This window comes from Manacus vitellinus, unplaced genomic scaffold (genome assembly GCF_001715985.3).
Source record: "Manacus vitellinus isolate BGI_N305 unplaced genomic scaffold, ASM171598v3 scaffold_2_pilon, whole genome shotgun sequence".
Classification (NCBI taxonomy): Eukaryota; Metazoa; Chordata; class Aves; order Passeriformes; family Pipridae; genus Manacus; species Manacus vitellinus.
In genome coordinates, this window is record NW_021940208.1 from 29,940,463 (window position 1) to 29,959,475 (window position 19,013).

At 41.9% G+C, this 19,013-nt stretch overlaps 1 protein-coding gene across 2 annotated transcripts in view; it reads right to left on the reverse strand.

Annotated features, from left to right (window-relative positions):
• Positions 1-6,505: 6,505 nt before the first annotated feature.
• Positions 6,506-19,013, reverse strand: part of SIAH3 (siah E3 ubiquitin protein ligase family member 3) — a 53,001-nt gene continuing 40,493 nt past the window's right edge. For both annotated transcript variants that reach the window (XM_008929112.2, XM_018071044.1), the window contains exon 4: positions 6,506-7,199. In XM_008929112.2, coding sequence (XP_008927360.2) covers positions 6,606-7,199 — 594 coding nt within the window. In that variant the 3' untranslated portion in view covers positions 6,506-6,605. The remainder of the gene's footprint in view (positions 7,200-19,013) is intronic.

The window sequence follows — 19,013 nt, forward strand, 5'->3', positions numbered from 1 at the left end:
CGGGTGAGGTGCGATCCAGCACAGACAGTACTCGCTCTCAGTACACTAAGGATATATCTCATGCAGAAATATTTTTTAAATATGACTGTCCTGTGTCACAGCCACCAGTCAACATATGTCAGTCCTGCATGACAGGCTATAAGGCCAGTGAGTTTGCCATAACCCACAGCCTAGCTGTCAGCATCAGCCAGTACAGACATACACTGCTGGAGGGCCCAGGTTTAATCTTCACTGGTTTTCATCATGGGAGTTATCACATGTAAGGACTGTACAATAGCAACAACAATTTACAGGCTGCTAGGAATGCAGCCAGTCCTCCTCAGACCTGGGGCTGTCTCCATTTTCTGCCAATCCAACAGAGGAGCCGTGCGGAGGCTTACTAGAGGAGACTGGATAAATCACCTTGGCAGCTCTCCCACTGGTCAGGTCACACCATTCAGTGGATATTTATACTCTTTTTTTGCAGCTCTGATTAAGTATTTCTCTGTCAAAATTCTGGAAGTGACAGAGCAGTGGCTGTGACATGCCGAAGTTCAACCCTCTCTGCCTACTGGAATTCCTTTTCCAAGGACACATGCCACAAGAAACAGCTGCCCAGAGGCAACACCAATATGTTTCTGTTTCACTCAGGACTCTTGTAGCTGATTTTTATTTTTCAGTTCAGCATTTCTTTGAGTAATCAGGGTAACCCTGAGACTGTCACTCTTCTGGATATCTTCTTCCACATCTCAATAAGGCAAAAACACAGGCCTCCCCTGAAGCTCATTTTGAGTAATGATCTCTATCAGTATCATCTGCTACTTATAAAGATGTTATCAGCTCTCCCTGTGTTATTATTTTATGTTAGCATATTATACAATTATTCATTTGTATTACTGTAGTTCCCAGAGACCTCTCTCTGGATCAGGACCTTACTGTGGAAGTTGCAGCAGCACCTGGCCATGTTTTGTAGTCTATTGCCATTGTCAGAAGCCAGAGAGGAACCTGCATTTCAAAACAGGAACCATCTGATAGATATATGAATGGGACTCATGTTTCTGTGCAAGATACTGTTTTAATTCTCAAAACTAAGGGAGGAACTCCCATTGATTTTGGCCGGTGTTGGACTGAACACCTCTGGAAGTGGTAGCATCCAGTTCTGTGGTCCAGCCATTTGCATGGTTTGTTAGGAAAAACCCAGACTGATCTCTGTGGGTGTATCTAGTGGTCCTGATGTGAAAGGCAGAGGCAAAGATGTAAGGCTTGCCTGAATTCCTTCCATGTACTCACATCAATGACTCTTGTGGAGCCACAGTGAAGCCTCGCTATCTCATGCCCTTAAACCTTCTCAGCCTAAAAGTGGATATTAGTAAATAGTCTCAAAGCCATCAAAGGCTTCAAGGTAGCTGCCTGACAGCTGTTATCTTCAATGGTTGAAGCAGGGATTGCAACATGAAGAAAATGTCTACATGGTCTGTCTTGGCAAATCTGGCTTCACCCTGAACAGGTAGGAGATGTAGCGCTCTCTGCACACCCTGCTGGTCAGGCAGTCTGGCCTGAAAAAAAAGGTCCTTTACAGACTTGTTTCATACATAACACTATTTGCTTTACTTTTTAAAGTGTCTCCCTTAGTAGAGAAATGAAGATTATCTGAGTGTTTTTGAATTCAAGCCAATAGGACCTGTCTGGCAGTGAAACATCTCTTGCTATGCAGACATCCAGTCTCAGCAACAAGAAAAGTGCTTTAAATATCACCTGAAAACTTTGTCCTAGATCGCACATTTGCATTTGAATAAGTTTGTTTCTTTGTCTAAAAGCTCTGATTTTTCAGTCTGCACTACAAGGATATTGAAGCAGTTCATCACTGTTGCTATGAAAGTTCAAAGCCATTTATCTTCAGTAAGGTTACTTGATACAATTTCTAACAGCAAGAACCTCTCTGTCCTGGAGCTTTCCACAAGATTAAGTGATGTATTCAGATAAGGAATGTCTCAGGAGGATTTTCAGTACCTGGAAGACATAAAGCTCATTCTAGTTGAGGAATGGCAGGTTTTGCAATCGGTGCTTCCCATTTTCCTACCAATAAGCTTTGTTAGTCTCTTTCTTGGAGCCTGGCATCCTTTTGTGAAAGTACTGCAAGAAGAGCCATCTTTGCAATGAAAGTTAGTTCTCATCCTTCTCTTGAAGATTATTACTGCTTGCTAATCCTTCATGTGCATGTTCTGGAGTGGCAGAGCCCAAAGGGAGATAAAAAAGCTCTTCATTAGTCTTTTGCCTTTGTGGAGAGAGAAAGAATGAGTGCTTGTAGTCCTAACCAAGGGTATGAGATATAGGTTTAATGTGATGTTCTGCCAAGGATTTTTTGCATTGTTTTCAACAAATGCTTTCCTCTCTTGGTGGGAGCTATGCACATGAAAGACAGCAAAACTGTCCTGTGTCAGGACCTGGAAGAATCACTAGCAGCTGCAGGTAGCTGGGTACCCACCAAAACCAAAGGAGCTCTTGGTCAGGATGGGACTGGGTGTTTGCACTCACTATGCAGCACCATTGTGCAGGACCATTTACACGCAGACCCAACTGATCTGCTCATCTGCACTGCTCCAAAAGACAGGGCTCCCAGCAGATGAGAGGCCCTTTTCCTGGGTGGAAGGTGCTGGTGTGAAGAGGCACAGAGCTTAACTCAGGAGGGCTGATTATTTTCCTGGCAGCCTGTGCTGTGACCTCACTGCAAGTGTTTTCTGTTGGGCAACTTTTCTGTGCAGGGGCTGAGCTCTGCCCTCAGCTCTATGTGAACACCTCTGGAGCCCACAGGTGCTGCCGTGTCCTACCCTGCTGTTAGCCCCCTTGTTTTCCGCAGGGCCATCTCTGTGAAAGATGAATCATCTTTCTCTGTGAACAGTTCTTGTGATGACACATGGCAATCTTTGTTTTCTGTCCTTCACTCTGATGGCATAAGCGTGCAGAGTTAACTGCATTAAAAAAAAAAAAGAAATTAAAAACCTATGCTTGTGTCTGAACAGTTCAGAATCTGGAGCTCTTCCATGTGAGAAGGTGTTTCTGATCCAATTGGAGAAGAAGTACATCTGAGTCTATTCTGACAGATTCTTCTCCGATGAGTGTTTTTCAGGTCTGTGTTGGGCTAGAAAAACAGATAAATCACCTGTGCTACAGTACTGTCAATTGCTGATGCACAAAAAAGAGAGTCATGCAGCAGTATCCAGCAAGTTATTGTAAATTACTCATTTTGTTATAGCTCTTTTATTGTCCAGGATTTACCATCTCTCCTTTCTTCAGTAGTTTACTGGCCTGTATTCATAAAGGATGGTATGAAGGAGAAGATGTGATATCAAGTCCAGTGAGGACTACTGCCCTACTTCTGAACAAGCCCTACAGCTGCCACTGGCACTGCAAGATCCTTTGTCATCTTCAAGATGATGAGACTGAGGATGCTTCAGCTGATTTATAAGGAGTCATGGATATATGATGTGAGCTTAATTCATAATAGGATTGAGCTGAAAGCACTAATGGTGTTTTACTGCAGATCTGACATTAACATTCACACAGTGTCTGATGGATAGTGCAGAAGAACCAAAGTAGGTTTTGTAGTGGATCTGGTAGCAATCCATCCTACTCAGCCTGATGAAATTATTGTTGCAATTTACTAAACCAAGCAAAAGAAAATCCATCCATGAACAGAGATGTGGAAGAAGCTTAAAAAACCCAATGAACTAAACCAAACCCAAAACCAATATCTTGTCTATGTTAAAAAAAAAAAAAAGGAACACCACTCTCAGATCAGGTAGGTAGGAAAATAGAATTTTGCAACAGCTGCACAGGGATTTTGCAACCTCATTTTCTCCTGCACCAAATGAAGGGTACTTCCTTACTTCAAACACATGTAAGGTTGTGTTCTTCACAGGAAGGAAGGAATTAATTAAGAGTAATTTGTTTTAATACATTATAAAGATGCAAAATACTAGAGTACAAAATTAACTCTAGAAGCCCTGATTACAGCCAAATTTAGGAATCAAACTACTTTTCAACCATAAGCAGAGAGCTGTAAAAAGTGCTATATTATGGGCACTGAAAGAGTGTGTGCAAATTGAACTTCACTGTTGATCCTATTTCCAGCATTTTGGATTTATGTCCTACCATGCAGAATATTTGCTTCACCTTTGCTTTATAACAGTATAAGGTTACTCATAGGCCTTGAATTACGACAGAATTAGAATGCCTTCTGTGGTAGAAAGCCCTTAAATATATCCTTAAACATTTGAGCTTCATGTTGAGATGCTTACAAAGGCTGGTTTTAGCACCCATCTCTCATATCTGCCTGAAATGTGTCCTCCTTTTGTTTCCTGGGAATCTCACTGGACAGATTTTCATCAGTACTCCAATGCAGTGTAGTACTCTAGTGTAGTACTCCAATCTAGATTTCTGAAATCCCTGCCAGAGCTGGGTCTTTGCAGTTGTGGAGAAAGCCAAGACAAGCAAGGAGTTTACTTTGTTGGGTTCACAAAGTAGATATTTCAAATACAAAAGGTGCCAACTAACAAGAAGTAAATAGTCTGGAAAAAGTAAATAACCAAGAAATATACCTCCCCCTAGAACTTCTTGTGATCAGGCAACAAAAGCATCATTACATTTGGTCTCTACCCCAGTGTACAAAGACGTCAGAAAGTTTAAGCTAGAGGAACTGTTTTTCTTGGGGTCTTATTGTTTTTGCTTTGTTTTATTTTTACTGGAGGAGCTGGAGAAGCCAGTTTCAGTCCACAAAAGCACCAATGATTTATTTATTGCTATCAGTTAAGGCAAGGGCAGTATTTGATGGTTCTGAATATTTAACATCGCAGGGAAAAAGCAAGCTGCTCTGAAGCCTGTGTGTTCCAGCGAAGCACTGCAAATCAGTATGTCCCCCCCGGCCTTCTGAATTCAGAGGTGGGAGAAATGCGTAGCTGTGCTCCAGTGTATTCTTACAGGGACTGAGACTTCTTTGGACCTCAGCAGCCTGTTGAAGAGACAGGCTCCTCTCTGACCTGCTATGAAAGTCCAGGTAAGGAGGTGATGTACATCTATGTCTCAGAAGACATTGCCTGCATGGTATTCATCTCAGGAAAACTTCAATTCATTTCACGTCATGCATAATTTATAATAATTCTCAGGAGAGCAACAGATGGGAGAGATCAGCATCAATAGTCTTGTCTACCTGAAGTTAACTACAGCGAGATGTGTTTTGAAGAACTAAGGACTATTCTCAGCTTGCTTCCCCCCTTCCTTGGCTTTCCAAGAACTCAGTCTCTCTATCTACTAACTGACCCAACCGACCAGATGTTTCTTGACAAAGCATTCAGGAGCAGCCAGACCACAGTCACACACAGGCAGAAGGGAAAACAGGAAAAGGCAGTTTCCCATGCTTCTCATGTGTCACAATCCCTGTGGAGGCCTCTCCTTCAACATGTCACCTACTGCAGTGGGATTTCTCTGTTGTTGTTAGCTATGGAGGAAACAGGGCTGACTGCAGATGGAACCGAGTTGCCAGATCCTGCCTCCAACTCTCCCCAAGGAGCCATCCAAGGAAGATGCTCTTAGAGAAGCCTGTGTCTTTTTATGATCATTGCTGTTTGTAAAACACCCTCAGCAGAAGAAGGGGACCATCATTCTTTCCCTGCCCCCAAAATGTATGGAAGGAAGAAAAGAGGTGGGTTTTTTTGAAGGAATGTATTTTAAATCTCACGTCTATATTGTTTTAAATCAATATTTAGTAGCACAAACTGTGGGTTTAAGGGGCACAGAATTCCATAGCAAGATCAGTGCTGAGCTTAGGACCGTCCTTATACTTTATTTTCTGAAAAGTGTTTTTTGGATGCTTAAGGAAATAGCAGCTAATAAGATGAATGCCCCAATGACTGGTTATGGTTATATCACACCTGTAGCCAGACTATCTAGCAACCTCTCATTGCCCTGTATGATACAAGAGTGATATTTAACCATGCTCACTGTGACCACCTACTAGCTGTCCTAAATTGAATGCAGGATGAGGGTTTCCAGGCCCCTGCTCAGCAGAGGTGATGACTTCTTCTTCTGAAGCTTTCAGTGTTTGAATGAGGAAGTTGTTCCCTCAGAAGCTGAAGGGAGCTGTGAAACTGCAGGCTCCTGCAGGGCTTGGTCATAACCACAGCATAAGAGTTAAATCACTGTTGCTAATATGGAAACCTGGGTGCTCTTGTCCCTTAGTGGAATACTTGACCTTTCATCAGGCACAGGGGCCTCCAGTCAATTAGGCAGGCAATGAAGGAAACATATTTGCATAGCATTCTCAGAGCAAAGGTTTCTGTGAGTCACCCTGGGTGCACTTTTCATTAACATGTGTTGTTTTCAGTGCTGCTGGAGGGCTACAATAAATTGATTAGCCTCTTTAAAATTTATCATAAAATTGTATTAACAAAATGGTAAATACATTACACAGAGACTGTAACCACGGGATGTTTACATAATGCCCACTGTGGACAAGTACTAAATACCATAAAAGACCTGAGACCCCCCCGAAAAGTCTGCAAGTTCTGGCTCTCACAAGGCAGCTAGAGCACCACTGTTGTTGCTGTTTCTCCTCCTGCTCCTCTTCCCCCTCACATTTCAGCTTCGGAGTTGTGAACTTTGCTGGTCGTTATTGCAATTCCTATCGCTAGGCTTCCATTGTCAGAAAAGAGTTGAGCCAGGGAAGTGTTCAGCACAAGGCAATCCCCGTCAGAAATGACAGAGTCCACACACTCCAGTACCGACCTGGGGGTCGCCTCCCACTTAAGGCGCCTCTGGTTCCTGTTGAGCTCCAGCCGGTAGGTGAAGTTGTCAGCTTGGGTCGGTGTGCCAATCAACATCATCGTGGCGAAGAACTGCGGGTGGCCTTCATACTTCTCCTGCTTCCTGAGTACCAGCAAAAACTGGTGGCCAAGGCAGGAGTGCATGATGATCCAGTCTGTGGGTGCGGGCAGGTGCATGTCCGTGGCCAGGAAGACAATCTCTGCACCCTGAAGGATGTTGATGTGATGGGTCTGCCTCAGGTGGGACACCACCACCTCCAGGTGCCCTTCCCATGGGCAGGAAAAGAGCGGGCACATGCAGGGAACCAGCTGGGGGTCATGCACTGCTTCGTGATGATGGCAGGGAGGAAGGATGCCTCTCTCCGTGGACGTCTGCGCAGCTGCACAGAGGGTCGGTGCATACTACAAGAAGAGAGAAATTACATGTGATAGCAGGTGGACCAAGAATCAGTGTAGATATGCAAGGTGCAGACCCCTGCAGATATCAGTCACCTAACACTCCACCTAAAACAGCACTAGTGGGATTGCAGGGAACTCAGCACTCTGGATATCAGAGGCAATTCTGACCTGGATCTGCACAACAAAAAGTGCCTCGTTCTCCAGAAGAGAGAAACTGTTTGAGTCATGGTAAATCACTTAAAATGAAAATGATGTATGTGTTTAAAGAGCAATTTCATTAGTTTAGGGGGAAAAATCTGATTAAAAGAAAAAAAAACAACAAAGCAAGAACAGCATGGGGCATTTTATATAGTTAAGGCTTTTGCTGCTCAGAACAAGGAAATGAAATATGTATGGCATTATTACTCTTTAATGAAACATACATGCAAATACAGGCATTTTTCCTGAAACAATAAGCTTTATAACATCCATAATTTGTGAAATAAAAGTCAAGTTTTTATTGTATACGATACCTTCATTTTTTTTTTTTTGTTCAATATATTTGTGCCTAATAGATGCACTTACCTCCATAAATCTTAAATTGCTCTCAAAGGTGAATGGATGGTAAATTTAGGGCATTTTTGCAATAAGGTAAATTTGGATTAAGGTAGGGCTGCTCACTAAAAAGGCAGTAGCTCCTGCAGAAGGTTTCCACATGAGGACTAGAAAGCAAATTGCTCTGCCTCTGTCAAGTGGATGTTGTTGAAGAGAAATAAGTCTTATTCAACCAAAAGTGTATTCACAAGTAATGCTATTCAGGAAGAGTAATGGCTTTCCACAATAACTCTGTGCATAGACAAACCCTAAAGCACAGGCATGCTGGTCATGATTCATTCTACCCAATTTTAAACATTTACTTCAGCATTTACTTCAGCCAATCAAGCCACCTTGGACTGCCTCTGAAGTCTGTAGGGTGCGGCAGCCCTTACAGCGGAGGATGCAGACCTCAGGTGGAGTAATTCACATTCTAAAGGTGACATCAGCTGATGCCAGACAGACTGAAATCCAGTCTGTCTAGTTGTACCTAATTTTTGGCTGTTTAATAAGTTTTTGTCTTTGAACCCCTCTTCTAAGAGCGTCTCATATATCCATTAATGTCTCTTATAAGAGTACATACATATGTATGCACATTTCGCTTAAACATATGTTTTTGGAAGATTCATGTAATTCCCTGAATACTGCCCCACATCCACTCATTTTAATATATGTACCCAAAATTCCAGGAACTACATTATAGTTCTAACATCTAACAGTTGTTTTCTTCCATACCACATCCAAGACATAGCAGATTTGGCATTTATTCGGTTATTTTTTGGGCAGAGACTTGTTTTAATCAGGGGCAAGCATAATCCTATAAAATGGGTGCTAAATTTGTTGCAAATGGTGTGTTTCTCATCTCTTTATGGATATCATGGTGCCTTTCATTACAGCCTTGCTGTAAGCAGTTTTGCTTTCCAGGATGTTTTGGAAGGCAATTTCTTGGGTGAATTGTCCTAACTCTCAGATGACTAAGGCTTCCTTGCCAACCAGGATGACAAGTCCTGGATCTCCATTCTCACTTTGTCAGTAGCTGCCCAGGAATGTGATGGGCAGAGCAAGGCTGTGATTGCTGCTGCTGTGAAATTCATGTTTCCTCCCAAGGCACTGGATGTCAAAGGGAGCTGTTTCTTCTTCCTCTGGTATTTGATGTGAAGAATAATTGACTAGTTAAGCCCTATTACTGAAACTTCCTTTTTCTTTGGAGAATTATTACTTCAACAGTACAGTTCTACTTTTCCCTTCCTCATTTTTTATTTGTTTTGCTGTGTAAAATTCAAGAATATAAACTTTCTAGGAACATAATGAATTGAGGACAGATAAATGACTATCATTGTCTGGGAAATAAAACAGGTCATTATAAACTAATCAAGGTTTGTGGCATTAGCTGCCTGCTTATCGCAGTGGGATTACTGGTTCACACTTAATTCTGCATTAATTTTTGCATCCCATTAGGATGAAAGTTATGGTTAATTTAAACTCTTTTTGGTGAAGGAGGGTATTGCAATGGAAGATCATAAAAGCCTAAAAAAAAAAAAATCCCTGAAATGCTAATTGCCTCATAAAATGAATTCTAATCTCCCAATCTAATACAGTGGGTGTGAGCAATTACTTTCTCTCACCAAACTGTTAATGCAACATTAGTGATTATACTAATTAAAACTAATGAACTCGTTCTCACATGCTGATAAACCTCTCAACCACTCAACAAGTTCCAGCCTTCTATCAGTTTTATTTAACTCTCCTTTTGGAAGATGAATCTTAAATTAACCTCTTGAATAACATTCAAAATTAGGTTTTGAAATGTGAAGCTTTATAGACTGTGTATAATTCTTCTCCAAAGATTACCAGAGTCAGAGAAACCACTTCCACTGAGGATGTAATTGAATTTAGAAATGCATTCTCCTAATTTGATAAGCATGGAGACCAACGGTAGCTCATCCATCTAAACTGCATCCAAGGTAAGAAAATAGAAATACCTTCAAAAAATCTCTTTATGATGAACACATTTCTATGGCTTAGGAATTAGGAATATAAATTACAATGAGCAATTTATTCAATGTATCTTTCTTCTTTCCTTAATCTGTGATTTTGTGTGTATGTGCACAAATAATTGTGAATTGTCTTTCACACCTCATATTTCTGAAACATTCTCAAAACCTTTCCATAAACCACTTCAGCAAAGGATTTCTGGTCTGACTCTGTTCATTTCAGGTTTACTGAAAATTCTGAAATCCAGGACAAACCACATGATCTATCTTTATTCTCTGACTAGGTGAGAACCATCTTCAAAATCTGATTTCTGAATTATTCAACATTCCTGTTTCTAAACTTTAAATTTGTAGTATTTTTAAATAAACGTTTAATAATTCTCTGTCACTGTAAAAAAAAAAGTCTCAGAGGAAACTATTACTTTACTCTTACTTTTGAGGTATGAATGTAACTATTGGGGTGTCTGTGCCCTTGTTGGTGATTCATATGACTGTGAATTGAAACACTAAAATTGAAATGCAAAATGGGCATAAAACGGTCACCTTGAGTGTATTTAAATGCTTGAATAAATATTTATGAACATTTTTTCTCATGTTTAATCTCCTCCAGTATTTACTTTCCATCATTTATTGCCCGATTACCTAATAAAATTAGGTTTATTATATTGTTGTGTCAGTCCAATATTATTCTCAATTATCTTTTAGCCTGTTGGCCAATTTTAGTCAAACTGAATTGTGGGATAGAAATCTCAAATGCTTTAATTTTCAATCATTTTTATGAGAAGAGGCATCAGGGTAGAGAAGTATGACCCTTGCACGTCTCCAGGGAGGAACAGTTTGCCACGTGTGCAGTATTACATTGGCAGACAAGAGAGAACCTAAACAATGGCAGTTTGATCCCAAATGTATTATAGACACCAGCGAATCCACATGAGACAGTGTCTTTGTGAACAGGAGAAAAGGCTTCAGCCAGAGTGCTCCTCATTAGACGCAACATAATCCCACCATGAGGCACCAAACTGCAGGAAACCAGGCTCTGCTGCTCACAGAAAAATTTCTTTTTAATGATGCAGCTTATTATGGTGTAATTCTTTTTAAGAACAAGTAATTTGGCAAAGAGCAATTTATAAACACATGGTGCTTTTCTCATGGAAAAAAAAATACAAACCATGATTATACTTGGACCTGGGACACAGGTTTTCTGCTAAAAATGCAACAAACCACATTAGATGTGATTCACTTGTTTTACCTTTGATGTCTGAGGAGTGGGTGGCTAACTCTGAAGAATATCAGTTCCTTTTACAGCAGAGCCCATAGAGAATGCAATTCACTTGATCCCAGGAGGTGCCAAAGGAACATCCCCCTGGACACCGCTCTCTACATGCAGCAGGACCAAACACATCCTCAGTGCAGTTTTACCAGTTTCTAGACAAAGAGCAGAAGGGCAACCCTATTTTAGCCAGGGAAGAGCTGTACCACCATGGGCTTCTCCTACTGCATTGGAGACAATACAGCCCGTGGAGAGAGAAGCAGATGCCTATTCACATAAGGGTGTAAATCCTTGGTTCCTTACCACTGGTACACTACTCAAGTCACCTCCAGTGACTTCGTAGAAGTCTTCTGACATTCAGGGGAAGTATGAAGAGTAGATCCAAGAGTTAGAGATCTCCAAGATCTCCAAGAGGTCAAAAAGCCACAAGTACATTTCTGACTCTGCAGCTGCAAAGGTGAGGCACCCAGCTGGGAGAAAGGTCTTTGGTATTGCTCCTCATGCTCTGAGACCTTTTGTATTCGAACTATCAAAGTTTTCAGTCAACTGTAGTACAAATAGTGGAAACAGAGGTAGCAACCCCCACTGCACGTCTGCTGGCTGAGCTCATGGCCCTGTGGGTTGCAGACACTGGCTACACCACCATTCCTCTAGCCCTGCTTCCCTGCTCCACATCGGCACAGTTTCAATAGGGACAGCAAGTGTGGCTGCTTCCCTGAGCAGCTAAATGCCTTGCCATTAAAGTTCTGACTTGAAAATGGTGAATTTACTCAAGATAAACTCCACAGGGTGAGGAAGGGTTGAAATCAGTCCTCCCATCCCACAGCAGGGGGCCCAGACACTGATGACCTGCAGTATATGGAGAGTGAGTAGCACCACCACATTGCAAAAGAATAAACAGGCTCAGGTCTTCAGAGAGAAGGTTAAGTGTCACCTTTCCACACTTTTCAGCATTTGCCAGTGTTATATTGGGAGTCTGGATGCCTCATTCATACTTTTACTTACTGTAATGCACATAATGTACAAAAATCAGCCTGTGAACAGTACCGGTGTGTGCTGAGAATATCCTAAGGAGGGAGGACAAGGACTAGTTCACTGCCCAGTGAATAAGGGTTTCTGACAGCAGAACAGGTGCTGCAAATAATCATCCTTTTCCAGACACTTCATGCCTGTGCAACTGTATTTTCTCCAGTGATCACACGCACTTTGCAAACACTCATTAATTCACCCATGTGCTGGGCTATTTGCTTGGGGAAGTCAGTGGTGTAGTCTGAAGGCCATCATTGTAGGGCTGTTGAGGAGGGTCACATAGAAAACAGCAAAGAGGAAAATAAAGCCACTGGACATGCCAGCCAGCCCAAAACAGAAGACAGTGCTCCCACTCTACTCCAGTCCCACCGCAACCTAATCCTCCCAAGAAGGAACTGCTCCTTCCATGCATCCAAACTCTTTCCTCTTCATCCTCAGCCTTCTTGGCTGGATTACAGGAGAGTTGATAGGAGCTGTATATGTTCATGGCAGCTGTGACCCTTGGTAGGAGCCAGGGGTTGAGAGGGGCTGTGCTAACACCCTTTTTACAAACCCACCAACTGTGCTGAGGCTGCCTCCTCCTATGGTCAGCTCCACTATGAGATATAGTTTCTTATTGTGTACAACTTCGTAAAACTTACATTGTTTGGGGAAATACCTGATTCAGGCTGACTTTAAAATACATATTAAATCACATATACACTTGCATTAACACACATACACATATTTATATATAGACTCATAATACATATTCATTTCAAAAGTTTCTGAGAATAATGCAGTGGGAGAAAACACACTTTTGTCCAGGTTAGACTATTCTGATACCTTTTTTGTTTAAAAAATAGTGGGATCTGGGGGGATGGAAGCCTATGCATCTTGATGATGAGCTTCTCTTATAAATTTTATTTTATTATTTCTCCTTGTGAAAACAGTCCCAAATTTTAGAATGCATATTTTTTATTAAACCTTCTTCTGAGAGGGGTGCTTTTTGCTGTGTAATTTTTTCTTCTATGAGGCTCATTGCTGTGTCTGTCTCTGTGCATAACAGCCACTTGCCAGCTGATACCCTTGATGCTGAATTGAAGAACAACAGCAGTATTTTTCTCTTACTGTTGGGTCAAGGAATTTAGGCATGGAGGGATTAAAGATCCAAGTGTTGTGACCGTATTTTTTTTGTCCAGCTTGTATCAACCAGCCCCTGATTTTTCATAGTACAATTGCCTCTGAGAGCACTTGATATTTTCTAAATCCAGCCTCCATTAACCTCAGATGCAGCTACAAGTGATTAAACTATCTGCAGATCAGGTCCAAGACTTTGGCAATGTGGATTTCCTCACAGCTACAGGAACTCCTTAATAACATGTCATTATTTACCTCATCTCCTCCACCGCCCTGTGTGTGACAAGAAAGAACAAGAGATGCAGTCACCCTATAGGTAGGTAAGTAGCCTACCTACCTACTCATTTCTACCTAGTAGAAATGAGCCTTGAGAACTCAGTGGATTTTTTACTGTGTCCTAAAGATTTCCACAGACAAGGAGAGACCCAGGCCTGCAGCTGTGAGATGCTTTGAATGAGCAACTTTTCAGGGTTTTCAGCAGCTTTAAGCAACCATGGCAACTTTCAGGGTTTCGGTTGAAACAAATTGGCAATTTCTTTGCTGGAGAAATGTACCATTTATTCAGTTTTCTTACTGTCTTCCTCCTCTTTCTGGGCTTCTCAGGGTCTGATTGCTTCTTCTCATCTGTATGGAAACTGCCTCCAATAATTTTCTAATTCTCAGCTTCTTTCTGCCTCACAAAAGCCTTGCCACCCACTAACATCCACCTCCACGTTACTTACACCCACTGCCTAGGGACAGATGCTCAAAAGAACTATAAAGGTAACATGAAGAAAGTAGTGAGTCTTTTAATCCTGGTCTCAATTTATCTCCTGCTCTTTTTTAATATGCTAATAAGATTTTTTAAATCTCTCAGATGAAAGAAAAGAGAAGAAAAAAAAAAAAACAACCCCCTGAACCTATTTTGTCAAAAGCTATATCTGAAATTAAGAAATCCAAGCCAGGGCTCATGTTGGGGATTTATTTAAAATTTTAATTACACAACATCTTGTTCATTATGAATGCATCAGTTGAATTTCTTAAGTACTGAATATTAGTTGCAGCTTTGGCTGTGGGAGGATTTGTTTTTCCTACTATCAAAAGACAGTGAGAGGACAACTTCAAGCTTATTTTGCTAATCTCACTTTGCAGTATAATCAGGTGTGATTTAGTGACACAGCATAGGGGATGTGTTAATGGCTGTCCTCATGCTAATTACACACCTCTGAGCATGCAGAAATAACTACAACTTTAGTATACGTCCACACTGTAGCACACACTTCGCTCTATCAGACAACCCTGAATTTTAGATGAAACCACATATAGAAGTATTTTGGGGAAAAAAAAGTGGTTTTGTAGTAGATATAGCAAGACTATGATACAGCATTTTAAATGTATCCCAGATAGAAAGAAAGACATTATTCCCATATTAAATTCCCTTGTTTTTTTTTCAAAAATAAGTTTTTTCAGCATAAACTGCCATGCAGTCTTGAAGTACAAGCAAAAGAATTCAAGAAACTTGACATTCTGCAATATATTGAAAACAATGTAATGATAATGAAATATAAACAGGATTCACACTAAAGCATTTCAATTCCATAGATGCTTTCTGAGAGACACTTGTGTAGACATGGACAGGGTGGAGCAAAGCCATGCTCTTCAGTTCTTCTGCGTTGAAACAAAGTTTGATGAACCCTTCCCAGCCCAGATGGAAGGAGACTGAAACTTCTTGTGTTTAAACTGAATGGAGACATACCACCTTGCTATCTCTCAGCCAAAGCTGCAGCTGGGTCAGGGACATCCAGGCAAATGGTCCTGGTTTAGCTTTAGCTGCTGCATTTGATGGATCTCACTTGACATCACTTTCTGTGCTCTCTTTGAGGAATAAAATACACTGAGTAGATATAAGCAAACCACATGCACGGGCAATTTCTGTGGAGCATCTGGCAGTTATTTGCTAGACAAAATAAATGAAAAGCATGGAGATGAAATGGGTGAAATGGAAACATCTGCACCTGTGGAGATCTGGCAAGTTGGCAAGCTGATACACATCACCTACTCTGGGATGATCGCCCTGTGCCTGCTCTAAGGGCTTAACTAAGGATGAAGCTGTAACAAGAGAAAAAAAAAGGCATTCTGGCTTTGGGTAAAGACAGTATGAGACCATGACTCTGGGAACAAATAGGACCAGATATGTTCATAGCGCTCAGAGAGCATCCTTGCTCAGTGCAAGGTGCTGGACCCATGCTCACTACCCTCTCCTGCATTTCCTTTCTGCTACTTGAAATCCCCTGATAGAAAAGTGGCTTTCTAGGCATTTTGAAGAGCTTTTCATATGAAGTGGAACAATAGAGGACAATAAACTACTCCTGTTCCTCAAGAAGAAGCCCACTAATGTTCTCTTGCCAGTACAATTTAAGCCCTTTGCAGAGGCACCCAAAAGAGGAGCTGAACTGAAGCTGTTGAGGTGGAGCAGGAGCTGATGCATACCATGGAGGGAGCGAAGACAGACTCTGCCGCTGTCATGAGGAGATTCCCTGTAGGGTAAATGGTTACTGGGGATGAATCTAGATCCTGGATCCTGAGCTACAGCTACTGTCAGCAATAGAGGTGGAAAGCGTGGACAGCTACAGGTCAGAAACAGTTCTCCTCTGTTGGTAGTTTGGAGATAATTTCCAAATTTCCAATTTGAGCATTTCCATCTCTGGTTCATATCTAGGAGTACCTGAGCACCCTCCGGGCAGACTTCCCAGGTTTGCCAAAAGGCTGAAACCATTAAAGATTTGCAAAAAGCCAGGCTAGAGGGTGACACATGCCCTTGGGACCTCATTTGCAACTTGTATTCTCTCTGCTGCATTTTAGGACTGGATACAATGCAGTGATAATAAGCCATAGTGCAGTGTATTTGATGCTGCATTGCAACTGCTGATGCACTGGGGCATGGAGATGTTTACCCTCTTCTCTTTGGACTAGAAGAAGATTTTATACCTTGTTTTAAGAAAGGGTGATGCCTCTAAACGCCATCCCCTTTGGCCACACAAGGCAAGTATCGAAGCCAAGGCACACGCTATCAGCTCTTTCTCCAGAAGGGCAGGGTGCAACCATTGTTTATCACCAGACCGCTCATGAGGCACTGCTGACTGTGGCTCTGGGTGATGTAGTGAACAGCCTGCATATGTAAAAAGAGATAATAAAAAATGCAGAATTATCTGAAGATTCACTTCATCCTTTATCCACTTTGTATTTTGGATAAAGCCTGTTAATAAAGTGCAAAACCATTATAGGCTTTAATTAAAAGCAAAATGATAAAGTAGTTCCAAGCTGCATCTGCTCTGCCTGATAGGGAAGGCAGAGTTCATAAGAGCCCTGTATCTGACCTGTTGATTTTTTGGTTTACATTCACACTGAGAAAGAAATTAATATGGAAAAGAGTTTAAAAAAAAAAGGAAGAAGAAATGATTGCCCACTGTGCTGATAAACTTACCAGTTCAGACTGCCTCTAAATAACTCATCATCTGATATTCATTTACAAGTTACTACAGTAACAGCGTGTCTCCAAGAAAGCAGATTTGCTTAAGTCATCTGAGATAATTAGACCAAATCCACCCTGAGACAATTGAAATTCTTCCCTTCCACCAGACAACCTCCAGCTATCACAATTATATGACACATAAATCCATTAACTGCTCTTTCAGAAACGCACCCTGGGAGTGCCAAAGGATGGCACAAAGGAAGGAGGTAAGGGATGAGGTAGTGATTGTTAAGCAAGCCCACAGACTCTCTTGGTAGGACCAATGTCTCCAATCCCATGTACATACCCCTTCTGGCCAAGGATCTGCTCTGTGGTCTATGTCACATTGGCCTTGCAACCGTCACAAGGTAATGTGCCACCAAACCTGCACCAGGCAGGTCACAGCTGAGTGCAGATGCTGTACTGGGGCCATGTACGTGGAGTGACAAGGGAGCACAGGGCTCACAATGGTGCCAACCCTGTCTCTCTGTCCTGTCTCATAGCTTGTGCCTGTGCCTATGTCTCTGTAACAGTCACTGAGCAATGAGAGACTCCTTGCAATGAGGAATGAGAGACTGAGCAATGAGCCGTAAGAGACTCCTCATTTTTGGTTAAGATCTCCTAAGAGCTGTGTCTCAGGAAATACAAGAGTGGCTGAATATCATGCTTGTCTCCCTCTTGCTGAGGCATTGCTAGTACCAGCAAGTGATGAGCATCTCAAACCCATCCACAATGGCCTGGTATGGTGGAGTCATGCTCAGGTTTCAGGAACACTAGGAAGAGAAGAAAGGAAAACAGATTGTTCTGGGCTCAGGGTTAACTCTCCATTGCCCTACACGTCTACCCCTTCTCCACTAGTGACATTCAGCTTGCCCTTGCTCTGGGTACCTGCAATGTGAGTGTGGCACTGAATGAAGAAGTCTACCTGTTACAAGACAACCTAAAATTCATGATTATTCTACTGTCAGCTGAAAGTGTGTCTTGAGTTTGTGCATTCAGGCTTAAGAAAGGGGAAAAACCCACAAAACACAAAACAACCCAGAAAACCTGTGTGAGCCATTAGCTTTGGGCATGAAAAACAAACTTCAAGTCTGGGTAAATTTATTTAGTTTGTGTAATGTATGCAGATGTTTCAATGATATATATTTTTTGCAGTAAGGAAAGGAAAATTTCTCTGGGAACATTTGGTTTGTGTCACAAATACTTCTTTTAATTTTGTGCAAATCATAGGCTGTTTCTTCTTTTTCCTCCCCTTCAAATTTTGGAAGATAGTTCTTCTAGAAGTTTTATTCACATGGGGAGGATGCAGGTGTAAAGAAAGAACAGAAAAGGAGGCTCAGCTTAGCCAGAGAAGACAATGTTCCAGCCCTATTAATAGAGTGAAAATTTAAAGGATTTTGTTGAAGGAAAAAAGCCCCAAAAATCCACAACAATGTTCTAGTTAAAATTCCTGCTTACAGAAAGCTACCGTCTATCCTATCCAGGAGGGGTTGAATCAGTCTCCCTGCTGTGCCTCCTGCAGCACTGCCCTTTTGGGGAGGGAATCCCCTGGCATCCTCTAGCCTGCTGGCACCTCCCCTCTGACCTCGTGTGTCACCCTCAAGAGAATCACAGAAGGTTTGGGGTTAGAAGGAACCTTTGAAGATCATCAAGTCCAACTGCTCTGTCATGGGCAGGGACATCTATCAGAAAACCAGATTGCTCAAAGCCCCATCCAAGCTAGCCTTGAACACTTCCAGGGATGGAGCATCCACAACTTCTCTGGGCAACCTGTTCCTCTGTCTCAATATCCTCATAGTAAAGAGTTTCATCATTATGTCTAATCTAAACCTGCCCTCTTTCAGTTTAAAACTGTTACTCTTTGTCCCGTTACTACAGGCCCTGGTGAAAAGTGTCTCTGTCTTTTTTATCAGCCCCTTTACGAATTGAAAAGTTGCAATGAGATCTTCCTGGAAACTTCTCCCACCCCAACTCTCTCAGCCTGTTTTCATAGGAGAAAAGCTCCAGCCCTCTGATCACCTTCATGGCCCTCCTTTGAATCTGTTCTAAGAGGTTCACATCATTCTTATGTTGGAGACCCCCAGAGCTGGATTCACTATTCCAGATAGGGTGTCACAAGAGGGAAGTAGACAGGCAGAATCATCTCTTCTGATCTGCTGGTCACATTTATTCTTATACAGACCAGGATATGGTTGTCTTTCTGGGCTGCAAGCACGTATTGCCAAGTCATATCTGATTTTATATGGACGTGTACCCCCAAGTACAAGTCTCCACAGGACTGCTCCAGATCCATTCACCACTCAGCCTGTATTGATACCAGGGATTGACCTGACCCAGGGGCA